At 33.8% G+C, this 16776-nt stretch overlaps 2 protein-coding genes across 2 annotated transcripts; both read left to right on the forward strand.

Annotated features, from left to right (window-relative positions):
- LOC109358344 (calnexin homolog) lies at nucleotides 989-4554 on the forward strand. The gene is made up of 6 exons (XM_019602519.1): nucleotides 989-1216; nucleotides 1313-1382; nucleotides 2508-3634; nucleotides 3742-3813; nucleotides 3910-4026; nucleotides 4128-4554. The coding sequence occupies exons 1-6, from the start codon at nucleotides 1121-1123 to the stop codon at nucleotides 4257-4259; spliced, it is 1614 nt and encodes a 537-aa protein (XP_019458064.1). The 5' UTR covers nucleotides 989-1120; the 3' UTR covers nucleotides 4260-4554.
- LOC109327124 lies at nucleotides 15351-15695 on the forward strand. Its single transcript, XM_019560204.1, has one exon. The coding sequence runs from the start codon at nucleotides 15351-15353 to the stop codon at nucleotides 15693-15695; it is 345 nt and encodes a 114-aa protein (XP_019415749.1).

Consider the following 16776-nt stretch of genomic DNA (forward strand, 5'->3'; position numbering starts at 1 on the left):
TATTTATAGTTTATCATTTTAACATTACATCTTGTCCATTTTATTATTATGTTATAATAAATTTTAGTGTTTGAATTTTAATTATAAAATTATTATATACATAACTTATTACTCGAGTAATAATTATTTTTACATATTAGTTATTATAAAATATATAAAAATATAATTAAAATTAAAAACTTAAAAAGTATATGCTACTCACACCCACACGAGTGCCCACAAATAATACAACTATAATAATCTCGTTGTCATCCCTAGCTTCCACAAAAATTGTGTCACAAAATTTAGTGTTATCAAAACTCTTGAGCAATTAATCTTCCCGTATATTCGTCTCCTTCACTATTAACCGAACTTGAACGACCCACATAATCCTCATGGGTATAAATGTATAATACAAGACAATGTAGCAAAAAAAAAAAAAAAAAACAATGTGCCGATCTTCAACTATGGACCTATAATTTAACATATAAAACACTAATCAATAAATTATGGAATGAAATTATTATTAATGTTTATTTGATTTATTTAAAAACTAAAAATAATCGCAGTTAGCTGATATTATTTCATGAAAATGAATAAAATAAGAATAAAAGTTGTGATTGAAATGTAACTATGATTTAAAAGAAAAGAAATCAAATTATGGGTATCAGTCAAGAGTTTAGTAAAAGAAACTTGTGAATGAAATCATATATAAATGTCACAATTTTCCTTATAAGTGTTACAGTAATTATCATGAACTATTTTCATAGTAAAAAACAAAAATCATGCATAGAAAACACAATTTATCAAAAAATGCGATAAAAGGAATAAAATTTCCAACTAATGTTTAATTTCCAAATAATGTACAATTTCCAAATTTGTTATGGTATGGTGCAGGGCATGATGCAAAAACGACAACGTGGCAAGCTATAATTGGGTAATAAAACGTGGCGCATAAAATCATTGGTTGAAACAAGTGGAACTGAAAATGTCAGAGAGATCTATAAAGATGAACAAACCGCTATTATCCTCGTCAAGAGTGAGATCCATTAACATTTTCAGATCTTAGAATCGGAAATTTCTTCAAAGTTATAGCATTAAGATTTCACTCTTATAGTGAAAGATAGAGAGAGTGAAAGTTATGGGAGAAGGAAAACGAATCCCTCTGTGGATCTTAGCCGCGTTTATTTTCATTTGCACTTCTTCGTTTCAACTTCTCAATGCTTCCAATGATGCGGTAATTCAATTAATTTTTATTATTTTAATTTATATTTTGTGTTGGATCTGTGTTTTTTTGTGAGCTCTTTCTGATTGAGGAATTGTTGTTGTTTAGATCTTCTATGAGTCGTTTGATAAGAGTTTTGAAGACCGTTGGATCGTTTCTCAGAAGGAGGAATACAATGGTAAATGATATATTCTTTGTATTTAAGTTTGTGTTATTGTTTCGTTTCTTATAAGCTTATTCTAAATTATGTTTGTTTAGAAGCTGTTTGTTAAAAGTTGGGTGTGAGTGATGAATATAATTTATTATTTCTCTGTAATTAAACATATTTTGTACGTTTTTTAATCATTGATGCTTGACAATCTACGTTTTTGCAAATTAGTGTGAAATGCATTTTTTAAAATCTCCCTTGTAGGAAGTTGTATAGACAATGTTTTACAAAATCCTGAAGGAAAAAAATCATTTAATAGAGTCATCGATTTCCTCTTTTAATCATAAATAATGATTCTTTAATGTCATCTTGCTCCGGTAGTGGAGAGACAAGTAGATTAAGAACAACAAAGGAAAAACATCCTCAAGTGCACATACAAAAACAAAAACATGCGTTTCCAAAGCATTCTTTTCCTTTTTCTGAGGATCAAACTGATGCATAACTACTAATAATTGGTGGTTCAGACACTTACATTTATTGTGAATAATAATATTAATGAACTCTGATTAAAACCAGGAGACTGTGTCCGAAATGTTGAGGATTTGTTGAGTCTGTTTTGAATGAGGAAATGCTATCCATAGCAGTAATTAACTGAGCTGTTGTGATGATGACCAAAATAATAGCCAACTGCATAGAGCCTATTGTGGTCATCTTACCATATTATTGACGAATGGATAACCATAGAAATAGACAAGCTTCTGGCGCTTTTATAAGATGAAATCTCAGAATTAGTGTTTCACCAGTTATCTTTCAATACACATAACTGCACACACACACATATATATATATATATATATATATATATATATATCACATTGTTTGTGAAATATAGTTTTGGTTTTTCTCTCTTTCATATATGCTTCGGTTCATCAAGTCATTTGTTCCCTTGATGGTCTGGCCTGACACATATCTAAAGTAATTGGGTGAGGCAGATAGATATTTTTGTCTTTTTTTGTTGATACAATAACATCAGAGTTTTGTACCTTACACCTATTGCATATTATCTAAATCCCACTACTCAGTGTGGCTTGCTTGACTGTCTATTCTTCCAAATTTGTGTATGATATTTGATTTGATTTGCCTATTGGATTCTAGGTGTCTGGAAGCATGCCAAGAGTGAGGGGCATGATGATTATGGACTTCTTGTCAGCGAGAAGGCAAGGAAATATGCTATAGTGAAGGAACTTGATGCGCCTGTGATTCTTAAGGATGAATCAGTTGTTCTACAGTTTGAGACTCGTTTTCAGGACGGCCTTGAGTGTGGTGGTGCATATCTTAAATATCTTCGACCACAAGAGGCTGGATGGAAGTCAAAGGAGTTTGACAATGAATCTCCATATTCTATCATGTTTGGGCCTGACAAATGTGGGGCCACAAACAAGGTGCATTTCATTTTCAAGCATAAGAATCCAAAGAGTGGGGATTATGTTGAACACCATCTCAAGTTCCCCCCATCTGTCCCATCTGACAAATTAACTCACGTGTACACTGCTATTTTGAAGCCTAACAATGAGGTGCAGATTTTGGTTGATGGGGAAGAGAAGAAAAAGGCAAACCTCTTATCTTCTGAGGATTTTGAGCCTGCTCTTATCCCTCCCAAGACAATTCCCGATCCCGAGGATAAGAAACCTGAGGACTGGGATGAAAGAGCAAAAATTCCAGACCCAGCTGCAACAAAACCAGAAGACTGGGATGAGGATGCACCCTTGGAAATTGTCGATGAAGAAGCTGAGAAACCTGAAGGATGGTTAGATGATGAGCCTGATGAAATAGATGACCCAGATGCAACAAAACCAGAAGATTGGGATGAGGAGGAGGATGGTGAATGGGAAGCCCCAAAGATCGATAACCCAAAGTGTGAAGCAGCCCCTGGTTGTGGTGAATGGAAGAAGCCAGTGAAGAAGAATCCAGCTTATAAGGGAAAATGGCATGCCCCCCTTATTGATAACCCCGACTATAAGGGTATATGGAAGCCTCAAGAAATTCCCAACCCTGACTACTTTGAACTTAAGAAACCTAACTTTGAGCCTATTGCTGCTATTGGTATTGAGATCTGGACAATGCAGGATGGCATATTGTTTGACAACATTTTGATAGCTAAAGATGATAAGGTTGCAGCATCTTACCGGCAGACTACATGGAAGCCCAAGTTTACCGTTGAGAAAGAGAAACAGAAGGAAGAAGAAGTTGAAACTGGTTCAGCTGGTCTTGAAGGTTACAAGGTAATTTCATTTTGAGATTCCACCCTTTCTTACTTCCCTTCTCTGAGCTTTTAATTCTCCCACTTTATCCTTCTTCTTATGCATGATTTTACTTCTTGACTTTGCAGAAGAAGGTATTTGATGTCTTATACCAGATCACAGACATTCCATTCTTGAGTGCATACAAGCCTAAAATAGTTGTAAGAAACCAAACTAATGTCTTCCATTGTAGTAACCTTCCTACCTGTTATGTTTCATTTCTTATGTTCTGAATTGAATTCTATGCTTCTCTGCAGGATGTCATTGAAAAGGGTGAGAAGCAACCCAATCTGACTATTGGAATTCTTGTAGCCATTGTGGTTGGTTTCTTGTCAATTTTCTTCAGGATCATTTTTGGTGGGAAGAAGAAGCCGGTGAGTAGTGAAAGTCTTTCCCTTTCCCCTGTAAAACTCAGCACACCCATATATATCCTTTGATATTTCTTTCTCTGATTCTTTGTTCTCTTGTTTTACAGGTAAGAGCAGAGAAGAAAAACACAGAATCCGCAGAAACTTCTGCTAACAAAGATGGAGAAAATAAAGAAAACAAACAGAAGGAGGAAACATCTGGTGCTGCTCCGCGCCGTAGGACAAGGCGAGAGAATTAAAATTATTGAAGCTTGGAAGGGGCGGCAGAACAAGAACACCATCACTACAGATAAATTTTGAAGCTTAGTTGGATTTTATTTAGGTCGGATAGCACTTTGTTTCAATTTTGTAAACCAATATTCTGTTGTGCCGGTGCTTCACATTTCGGATACTTAATATTTTCAGCTCATGAGGTTATTGTACTTGTACAATTAGTTTTCTTTATTTTTTTAGTAATTGATTTTGTTTGCAATGCAAATCTTGTGCCCAATTGACCAATTATGAAACAAATTGTTCCTGATATATATTCACTGACATTAATCAATCTTAATGTCAATCCTTCAATTTTCAAAAAATGTTGATCAAATTTGGCACTTAAGGTTGATCTTATTGTGAATCGACAAATCTTTCATATAAGCTTAATTTGAAGAAAAAATTTCACCACTGTCTGATGATTTATATTGTTGTAAAGAAAATTTGCTGTAGACTATCGTGATGCGTAAAAAATTACACATTGACATCTGTTGCTACTGCACTTTTGTGGGTGCCACTATATATATGTGAATAAATGGAATGAAGTCGCTATGTTTTTTAGAGAGAAAATATGATAAATCGAATTTTAAAAATAAAGATTAATTTGCTCATAGATAATAATTTAGTTCGAGAATCGGTTATGGATGAGAAATATATTAGGCATCTTGTATGATCCATTACAAACTGTACCTAGATTAATGATGTGGATATTCGTTTAAATTATTAATTTTAACTTCATATTATTAAATGAAATAAATAAAAACAAAAACAATACATACATTTTTGCAAGTAGACACCACAAACTATTTTTTTTTTCTCCATAATTACTCATTAAACTTTAATTATTGGTGAAATTGGTTCCTACATACATACATTTTTAAATTACTAAGAATAAAACTAGAATTAACATATTAGATAAAGAGAAACCATCTCAAAATTATAATTATATTAACAGTTGCATGTGAAAGAGGTAAAGGGAAAAGGAAAATTTCTGTAGTTTAATATACTACTAGTTAATATCCAACTATATGGATATACCATTAATAAGAAGGCCTATATTTGTTTGTTGGGTCTAGGAAACTTGTATGTGTTGAGATTTCCAGGAAGCACCCATTACTAAACTAACTATTGTTCTGGACATGGAATATGTAGTATTGAAGATACACTGGTATTTGCAAGAATTGCCATGAAAAAAATCTCAGCTTATATCTAAGGAGAAAGGAAAATTTAGAAGGACAAACAAGATCATATGATTACCAATTTCATAACACACAAATTTATGATTGTCAACTTCATATAAGCAAACAGAATAGCAGACAGTAAGACAACCATCCAATTCAATTTAAATGTGTTAATTTCAACTTTATTGTTAGTAATTTAAAATTTTATGAATGTAAAGACTCATTCACTAATAGTTAAAGTTTAAGGAGTAATTATGAAGAAAAAATAGTTTATAATGTTTACTTGCAAAGCACATAAAGTTTAAGGGGTTTTGTAAACTTTTCCCATTTTTTATTGTGTGTTTGACATGGAAATACTTGCTCCTACGTATCTCTAGTTGTAATAGGGAAATCAATGCTACCTAAATCTTTTAAAAAAAAGTTGATTGATTGATATATTTTATTTATTTTTTATTTTTAAAATGATAGGATAAGATAGCGCGACAAAGTACGAGTCCCATAGTTAGGAATGGCAAGGGAGCGGGTCGGAGTCAGGTTTGTACATACCCAGACCCAAATTTGAAATTCAAAACCCAAACCCAAACTTGAACCCAAACTGAACGGGGTTGAAAATAATGATACCATCCCCGAGCCTGAAAAAAAACCCGAAAATTATATATGTATGAAGAAAAATATGATATCATTTTTGTTTCATTTTTCTTTAGCATTTCTATTTTCTATTGTATTATTTCATTTCTTTTATGTTTGAATATCAAATAGTATCTAAAGTAAAATTAGAAATTAAAAACAATGGACACATGATAGAAATTTCAATTTTAAATTGAATTACATTAATTAGGGACACGTTCGAGTTAGGGTCTTTGCTCTACCAAACCCGAACCCGAAAATTAAACTCGGGTAAAACCCGAATCCGAACCCAATCACATTGGATTTCCCCGTTAATTTTGGATTCAGTTTGGGCAGGTGCCCACAGGTTCGGTTTTCAGTATCATCCATACCCATAGTGCACTACCCCTACATGACTTTATCAAATTATTTTTGAAATATCAAATCAAGATAACGCGAGACAACACGAGTCCCATAGTGCACTATCCCACTTTGATTTTATTAAATTATTTTCGAAAATGTCGATTTGTGGTAACGCGACAAGGCACAAGTCCCATAGTGCATTACCTCTCCTTGATTTAACTAAATTACTTTTGAAAATGTCAATTTGAGGTAACACAACAAGACACGGGTCCCATAGAGCACTACCTATCCTTGATTTAATTAAATTATTTTTGAAAATGTCAATTTGAGGTAACGCGACAGAACATGAGTCCCATAATGCACTATCTCTCCTTGACTTAATTAAATTACTTTTGAAAATGTCATTGTGAGGTAACACGAGTCTCATAGCGCACTACCTCTCCTTGATTTAATTGAAATACTTTTGAAAATGTCAATTTAAGGTAATGCGACACGACACAAGTCCCACAACGCACTACTTTTCATTATTCTAATTAAGTTATTTTTGAAAATGTCAATTTAAGGTAACACGACAGAGCACAAGTCTCATAGTGTAATACCTCTCAATTGATTTAATTAAATTATTATGAAACTATAAATTTAAGGTATCGCAACAAGTCACAAGTCCTATAGTTAAGGGTGGAAACAGGCCAGGCCAGCCTTTGCCTTAAACAGGCGCAACCTATATACCATATAGGAGCCTAGGCCTGGCCTGTTAGCCTGTTTAAAAAAAATTCAAAGTCTGAGCCTGACTTGTTTAAAAGTCTGGCCTGGCCTGTTAGCCCGTTTAAAGGCTTATTACACTATATGGTCATGAAATAGGCTACTATGTCTACATTTAAATGGGCTTATAGGCCTACTTTTAGTTAGGCCCATCTAATTCTAATAATTAAATTATTTTTTGTATACATTTTTATATTAATATTACATATATAATAATATTATTTATATTAAAATAGTATAAATTCAACATTCATATATAATATAACTAAATAGGTCGGTCTATTAGGCTTAATAGGCCTTTTAGGTGGCCTAAAGCCTGGCCTGTTAAGCTAAATAGGCTTTTTAGAAAGCTTGAGCCTGACCTGTTAATGAAAAAAGCATGGCCTAGCCTAGCCTGTTATAGGTCAGGTAATAGGCCCTGATAGGCGGCCTAGCCTGTTTCCACACTTACCTATAGTGCACTACATCTCATTGATTTAATTAAGTTATTTTTGAAAATGTCAACCTAAGGCAATGCGACAAGGTATGAGTCTCATAGTGTACTAACTGTCATTGTTTTAATTAAATTATTTTTTAATTTCCATATATATATATATATATAAACATTGTATTGATTTATGAAAGAGAATAAAATAAATAAATAAATAAAATAAAAAATAAAATAATTAAATAAATAAAAACAAAATAAAAATAGAATAAAACAAAAACATCAAAACAACAGCTAAAAAAACAAACAATATAATAAGAATGGGAAATATGAAAAAATGCGAATTTTGGAGTTAGGGTTTTGAAAATGATTTGAGGATTTTGGATGAAATTGATTTGGAGGTTTAGGGTTAAATAATTTAGGAATTAGCTTTTTAAAATTAAATTGGGGGTTAGGTTAAAATTAAATCAATTTGGAGATTAGGTTATGAAGTTAATTTTATTTGGGAATTAAGGTTAGGGATTACCATGGACGTAACCTTTTTTTGGAAGGGGTTGTCGGGACGACAACGGTGGGAACGACGGCGACAACGACTCCACTGTTGGCCATGGTGGTTAAACCACCATGCTCTTGGGCTGCTTGAACAAGAAAGAAGACGATCGCGGTGTGTCCAATGACAATTTTGTTTTTCAAATAGAGAGATTCAACAGTACATGCACATTACATTAACACAAAGAAGAAGAAACAAGTGAATGACATACCTTTTAGAGCTTATGGAAGATGAAGAAGATTTAGTGTTTCTCTTTGCTCTTTTCAAAAGTGAATCTGCCTCCTTTGCTAAATTAAGATTAAGTTTTGCCTTTGCCTCTCTTTTTTTAAAATTTTTGCTGAATAGATTTAAGTTGTTAACTTTAGACTTTAATGGGGTGAGATTATGGTTGGAGGTTGGGCTAAAGGGGCCAACTCCTTTTCAAAATTTTAAAATTGGATGTTTACAGTTGTGCCTCTTTACTTACTTCTTAATAGATAATAGGAGTAACGAAAGTTACTAAAGTTATCATGGTGAGAAGGAAATAAAGATAAAAAGACCAAAATTTGACTGAGAAATAACATAAATTGGGAAAAGTTTCAAAGATATTGCTTTATACCATTATAAATGAGACCATTGAGGTCAAAGATACGACGTGAGGCCATTGGGGGCGTGATGCAAAGATGAAACTATTGAGGGTCAAAAAACACAAAATGAGACCATTGGGGGGTTGGGTGCAAAGAGAGACTACGGGAGCGCACGAATAATGATGAACTGTGAGTCGAAAATAAAATAAGACCATTTGGTGTTCACAAGACACAACACGAGACCACTAGGGGTGGGTGTAAAGAGAGACCACGGGAACACACAGATAACGAAGAACTTTGGGTCAAAAATAAAATAAGACCACTAGGGGGTCATAAGACACAACACGAGACCACTGGGGGGTTGGGTGCTAATGGAAACCACGAGAACACATAGATAATGAGGAACTCTAGATCAAAAATAAAATGAGACCATTAGGGGGTCACAAGGCCCAACACGAAACCATTGGGAGGTCGGGTACAAAGAGAGACCACAAGAATGCACGAATAATGAGGAACTCTAGGTCAAAAGCAAAATGAGACCAGTGGGGGTCACAAGACACAACACAAGACCACTGGGAGGTCTGGTGCAAAGAGAGACCACATGAACACACAGATAATGAGGAATTATGGGTCGAAAACAACATGAGATCACTGAGGGGTCACAAGACATAACACGAGAGCACTGGGGTCGAGTGGAAGGAGAGACCACGGGAACACACAAATAATGGAGAGCTTTGGGTCGAAAATAAAATGAGACCACACATGAGTCATAAGGCACAACACGAGACCATTGAGGTCGGGGTTTAAGGAGGACCACATGAACTCACGAATAATGAGGAACTCTAGATTGAAAATAAAATCAGTCCACTAGGGGGTCACAAGACACAACACGAGACCACTAGGTGGGTCGGGTGCAAAAAGAGACCACGAGAACACACATATAAAGAGAAACCCTGGGTCGAAAATAAAATGAGACCACTAGGGGATCACAAGACACAACAGGAGACCACTAGGGGGTTGAGTGCAAATGTAGACCATAGGAGCTCACATATAATGAGGAACTCCGAGTCAAAAATAAAATGAGACCATTGGGGGGTCAAAAGGTATAACACGAGACCGATAGGGGGCCTGGGTGCAAGAAGGACCACATGAACGCATGGATAATGAGGAACTATGGGTCAAATAAAACAAGGCCACCAGGGGGTCAAAAGGCCCAATACAAGACCACTGGGGGCCTGGGTGCAACGAGGAAAACATGAACATGCGGATAATGAGGAACTTTAGGTCAAAAATAAAATGAGACTACAAGGGGGTCAAAAAGGCACAACACCAGATCATTGGGCGGTCTAGTGCAAGGATGACCATGGGAACACACAGACAATGAGGAATTATGGGTCAAAAATAAAAGGGACACTTGAGGTCAAGACCTCCTGCCATGCCTGTATATGATAGTGCGAATGCAAATGATACATGTATGATGGGTTACACATATGTGATTAACTTAATTATCAATATGAAGTTTGATTGATATGAAACCATAACACTTCCTCGATAGACAACAACTAATCAAGCCGATATTCATCACGTCATCTTTCTTTTTATTTTTTCTTTCTTTTTGAATCTTGGAATCCACTAGAGTCTGCCTTCCTTCCTTACGGAAAAATACATCATTTGTTTCTCGTCAATATACACCTCGATACTTAGTTCCAATGGGTTTTGTTCATTTGAGTCACTAGTGAAAGACAATATCATAAAAGTTACATGATTATGCAGTTCGAACATCATATTTATATAACTTTAGACTTATCTAAGTGAACATGCACACATAATATGTATAGCAGGGAAATGAATAAATTTTGAAATATTGATATTCAAGGACTTTTAATAGGAAGATTTAGTAATATATGCCCCACGAGATATATTACATGTTACAAAATTTTGCAAATTTTTTGCCTCGGTATAAGGTAATTTCTCATTCATCAATTGATCTCCCGAGACAGCCGGATAACTTGACCACTATATTTCCTTATTTGGTACTCCCAAGAACTTCATATTTCATCCCATAAAGCTCGAACCTTCTAAAATTCCAACTTGATGTGCATACATGTGGAGGATTCTGGTTTACTTTAATGATAATAGACTTTCAAAAGAATTATCATTGCCCTAACTTTTGCTTAGGTTGCCCTTTCGGGTTTTCAACTTAACATGCTTTGATTCACACTCTAATTTTTGCTTAGGTTGCCCTTTTGGGTTTTCAACCTAACACGTTTCTCATTCATACCCCAACTTTTGCTTAGGTCGCTCTTTCAGGTTTTCAACCTAACGGGTTTTTCTTTTGTTTCAAGTTTCTATTTTAAGCAGAGATACTCTTGACTTCGTATATGCTCATAGGTTTGGGTAAAATGTTTCCATCCATATTTTGTAAGACTAGAAAAAGTTACAAAATTTTACAAATTTTTTGCCCTAGTATAAGGTAATTTCCAATTCATCAAATAATCTCCTAAGACGGTCACATAACTGGACCATTGTGCTAGTCTTGTTTGATTCTCCCAAGAACTTCCTATTCCATCTTATAATGATCGAAACTTCAACAATTCCTACTTGATGCACAAACGTGTGGGGGCTCTTGGTTCGTCCATAGCGTGTCAGACTCGTAAGAAAAAAATGCCATTTTTTGCCTTAACTTTTGCTTAGGTCGACCTTTTGGGTTTCTACCTACTAGACTTTAATTGATACCCTAATTTTTACTTAGTTCACCCTTTCGAGTTTTCAGCCTAACGGTTTTTTTTTTCAGTTTTCTTTTTTAGGCATATAATTTCTTAATTGCGTCTATGTTCACAAGTTTGGGTAAAATGTTCTAATCCATGATTTTCAGGACCAGAGCCCCTATTGAGGATGCATTCTTCACGATGTAGGGACCTTCATAATTTGGGCTCATCTTCACGAGCATCTTCTTAATTTGGGAGGATCTTTTTAAGCACTAAACCACTAACTTCGAATTCTCTAGGACGAACTTTCTTATCAAAAGCTCTTGCCACTATACCTTGGTATAATTGACTATAGCAAATGGTCGCCAACCTTTTCTCTTCAATTATATGCAATTGCTTATACTTGAGTTTAACTCATACTGATTCTTCTTGTTTTACTTCCATCAAGACTCTTAACAAGAGAATCTCTACTTTTATGGGTGAAACAAATTCCATTCCATACACCATTGTTGTCTACCGGAATTTTAAGGTGCCCCACTATCCATCCATTAGGGATAATTTATGACTCATGACCACACCATCGACTAAAACATCAATATGAAGATGAGGAAATCAACTTTCAGGCTTACTTTATTCAAATCTTTATAGTCTTCACACATTCTCATTTTCCCTCCTTTCTTGGGTACTAATACCATATTTTCCACCCATTCTTAGTTTCCTTCCAATTGTTTTGTTAACTCTTCTTTTACTCATCGACTCTCTTCTCCATCATCAAATTCAATGAAATCATTATCAAGTATCGCACAAGAATCAATTCATAAATGTTCAAGTATCTTATAACTGGACAAAGTCTATACACGAGTGTGATACATGTATTGATTTTTGAAACACGAGGGAAAAGAATGGGACACGAAATATGAATGTTCGCAGTGGTATGGAAGAAAGGTAAGCACGTGAGATTGGAGATGATAAAAATGGATGAGTGGGGAGGAATGATTAGATAATCATGCAAATTCACTAAGATATTGTCTCAAGTAACATAAATACAAGTCCAAATAAAATTCAAAGCATATTAATTACAACATAATCAGATAATTACTATGCAATTATGTCAATCATTGGCTCAGACTACCATCTTTTAAAAGATCGTTGTCTTCATCAGGAATGATGACATAATTTAAGAACGGTTTATCTTTCTCCAAGGCACTGATGGAGAGATGAAGATAAGGATCAATGACAAAACTCTTCCCCTCTTCCCGTCGTCTATGTCGACATCTAGATTCCTTCATTTCGTGAATTGTTAGCCTTCATTGTTATTCGAGCTCTGGTGTTGAAATATGACTTCGATTAGCGTTGTTTTTTTAGGTCGCGCAATGATTTCAATTTTGAATTTGTAACTCGCAAAGAGTTTGGTTTAAAAAAATTTATTTTTCAATTATTGAAATTTATTTCGTAATCAAATGAAGAATTTTCCATATAACAAGTTAAAAATCCCACAACCGTTTTCTAGGGTTATAACCCCTCTAGATCGTATAGTGGTTGACGATAATCATAGAGATAGCACATAAGCTCCACAATATGGTTGCATCTATTCATTTGATAATTCATGGTCTTATGATATATAGAATGAGACATCGCTCGATAAAGGATCTTAAAAACATATTATAATCTCCGTCCTTTCACATATGTGTATGCAATGGATGTATGATACGACACATGCGTTTCATATAAGTGGTATAATAAATGTTGTAGTGACATAAATGTCGTGCGGATCCCCCTCATTTTTTTTTCTTTTTCTTTCATTTTTTTTGGATGCGACATGCATGAAATTGAATGATTGGTTGTATGCAAAAGTTCTACATGGGTGCATGAATGCAAGTATGCAATGCATTTTTTTACACACGACATGCTTATGGATGCTACTACGAAATGATGATTTTTTTTTGAGTTCATGGTATACACATGGGTGTAATAACATTTTTTTTTTGTTTTTTGCTTTTTTAGTACATGATATGTATGTGGGTGGAATTATGAAATGTTTTTTTTGTGAGCCTTCCATTGGGGCATAAGGATACCAAAATGCAGTGGTACCTTAATTCATTCAAGCTCATGTGACCGTGAGCAACTATGATTGCGGGATGAAAGTTTTCCCAACTTTATACCGAATAATAAATAAACAAAAAAAATGTATAATCACGTGTCCTATACTAGTGGAAGTTGACGACCTGGATATCACAAATATGACACGAAGATATACAAGACACCCAATAACAATCCGAGTAATACATTAGCGTAATATCGAAATGTGCATGAAGGCCCAATAACGATACGTCAATGTATCCCTAACAATATGTAAATAAGCTCAGTAAATGGCCGAAGTAACAATGCATGAATAGTGAAGTGTATGTGGAAGTGTACAAATCTTAATAATGCAAATGCATAAAAAAACCAATAATAACCCAGAACTTGAAAACCAGATTACCCCCGGTCAAAATTGGGTGTTTACAACATCCCAAACTACTAAATAATTTACTACAAAGTCCAGTTTCACTTCGATGTAGTATAATTTGCATTATATATGCAACACTTCAAATGTGATTTTGTTATGAAGATTGAATAATTGAGATGGAAAGTAAAATTGGTATACCATGTAATCATGTATGTGTTGTCTCTATTGGAATAAAAAGGTGGAGGGATACTATGAAGTATGAGGAAATTAAAAGTGAGAAGAAGAATAGTCAAGATGTAATCATAGAATGATGAGGTTTAGCAAAATGTAAAAAACTATGTCTAGATATGATGTAATGTAATTTAGATACCAATTCTAAATATTTGATTATAGATTTTTAACGAAGCAACAGGTAGCATGTTGTTAAGGAGTCAACATCCTCTCTGGCTAGAATAAATTATTTGTTTGGATAACTATAACAAGATCTAGGCAAAATTTCCATACACATCTTTCTTTAATATTATTTTAGCAAGAATTTTCTAAACACATTGCAATTGAAATGATCATTTTATTCTTTTCACACTTAGTATAATCATTCTATTATATTAATAGATGAAAATGGGAATCCTATGGAAATGGGATATAAGATGATTATTGTTGAGTCTGACTCATGAAAATCCATAGTTTCAAGCTAATGATGGGTGGTATATATATGGTGGAGTGTATCATAACACTTCTTTTTACTAAAATATTAACATATGGCTTAAGAAGCATTGACAGAAGCTTATCTGTCTAGATCACAAATTTATTATATCTATATTTTTTTTGTATAACAAAAAATATATTTAATTTTGACCTACTAAGATAGTTAGGGATCGAGTGGAATCTTACACTACTTGACTAACTCTTTCTCAGTTTTATATAAGGAGTGGAGAAGAGTCAAATTGCTATAAGTTAACAGCAACTTCTTCCCACCAGTCACTAACACTATTTGGAGTGGTTCACCTCTTATGGCCTGAGCTGTTAGGTCTATATTGCCTGTTAATGTCAAAATTCACATTAACGTGTTCAACTTTTCTTGTGGAAAGAAGAACAAGTCATGCTTATTATATATATAAAACAAGAGTGGAATCCGCTTACTTCAAGAGTAAGTTTTTTAAAATTATTTCACATCATAACCATCAATTTTATGGATATCTAATGATTTAGATCTACTCACCAATTCAAATTATTAGATTTCTTTAGAATTGATGGTTAGAATGTGAAGTAAGTTTAAAAAAAAAAAAGTAACTGGATCCCTCGACAAAATAAAAAATAACAAAAATCAAAACCTACCTAACCCAACATGATGCCATTGCCCATTGTTAAATTTATCCATTTCAAAGCACCTCTTATATATTTTCTCTATATTCCTTACAAATGAATCATTATATATCAACATCCATAATAAGCATTAGTTTTCATAAATGGAGGGTCTTCTGCCTATGGTTTACAAAGCAATAAAGAAAAACAATACTAGAAGGAAATATGAGTGTCTTTCTTCAGGAGCTTCAAAAAGCTGTAACACCAACATGACTGAGATGATTTATATTCAAACTCAAGGTCGTGGCTACCAGAATCATTCAACACAAAACGTGGCTAATGATCATGCAGAGAAAATTAGTTATCGACGATATAACTCTACTGGAGATTTCTCTAATGGGTTCTCATCATTGGCTCAGCAAAGAAACTTTGGTGCAGCCTCTTCAGATTCAAAGCAACTCATGAGGTTTAGGAGTCATAGAATGTTTTCATGCATCAGTGGTATGTAAGGTCCATTCTTTGCATTGGTATTCAAGTTGTAGATATTTTAATAATTTAAAGACAGCATGGTGTGGGTGTGGTCATATATAATCATATTAATTTTGTGATTGCTGATTAATTATCTTGAGGTTATGAGTTAAATCTTAGAAATAGATTTTCTTGTTTGTCGTGTATATCTCCTTCCTAAACCCACTAATTGAGGGGTGGATATTTGTTGTTCTTAAAACAATGTATCATTTCATGTCTTATGACTTGTGATTGGTCAGAAAAATAATTAATTAATAAAAATTTAATTTAAATATTTTTTTCAATCAATACAAGTAGTGGGACATCAGATGTTTTCTCCTAAGTAAAGTAAGATAGTGAAAGTTCCAAATGTTTCAGGAGCCTTTAAGTTATTTAAGTTATGAATGATTCGTTATTTCTAGATTTTCAATCATTATTAAAAAAAATTAAAGTCGGAAATATATATTCCACGATTTAGAAGAAATACATCATTCTTCCAATATAATTATTGTAATTACTGTTTTTTATCTATTTAGTAAATATATGACTATACTTTTGAAAAGTAATAAATGATTCATAGACTATGCATATATCTTTACAATGTCATCAAATAAATATTCTACTCTATTGAGTAATTTTACTGCTGCTGTAATAATAATTGAAAATGTCCAACATAACAAATAAGTATCATATGATCCTCTTATTTTGGTAACGTGCTGTAATTAATTCGCCTTTCTCTTATTTCACTAGTGAAATTGATTGATCCCAGGATTCTGAGTTCTTTTTTTATTTGACTATTAAGTTACCTGTGCATTTGCACGGGCAGTAATTTTTTGTCGCATGGTTAATAACATACATGTTACTCGTATATTGTATGGTTAATAACATATATACACTACAAAAAATTATCCAATTAGCCACGGTTAAAACCGTCGCTATTGTACCACAAAACCGTGGCAAAATTCAGCAGCCACGGTTTCCTCTACCCTAACAATTACTGGCGTTGCAAAAATTTTTGCCACAGTCTATTTATGTTATAGCCACGTCTTCACCAAGTGTGGTAACATTTCTTTAACCACAGTT

Source organism: Lupinus angustifolius, chromosome LG01 (genome assembly GCF_001865875.1).
Source record: "Lupinus angustifolius cultivar Tanjil chromosome LG01, LupAngTanjil_v1.0, whole genome shotgun sequence".
NCBI lineage: Eukaryota > Viridiplantae > Streptophyta > Magnoliopsida > Fabales > Fabaceae > Lupinus > Lupinus angustifolius.

Bases quoted from the DNA above. Each gene is read 5' to 3' on its own strand.
- LOC109358344 (XM_019602519.1), top strand. From the start codon at position 1,121: ATGGGAGAAGGAAAACGAATCCCTCTGTGGATCTTAGCCGCGTTTATT. The intron at 1,217-1,312 runs GTAATTCAATTA...GTTGTTGTTTAG, and splicing joins TCAATGCTTCCAATGATGCG to ATCTTCTATGAGTCGTTTGA. The intron at 1,383-2,507 runs GTAAATGATATA...ATTGGATTCTAG, and splicing joins TCAGAAGGAGGAATACAATG to GTGTCTGGAAGCATGCCAAG.
- LOC109327124 (XM_019560204.1), top strand. From the start codon at position 15,351: ATGGAGGGTCTTCTGCCTATGGTTTACAAAGCAATAAAGAAAAACAAT.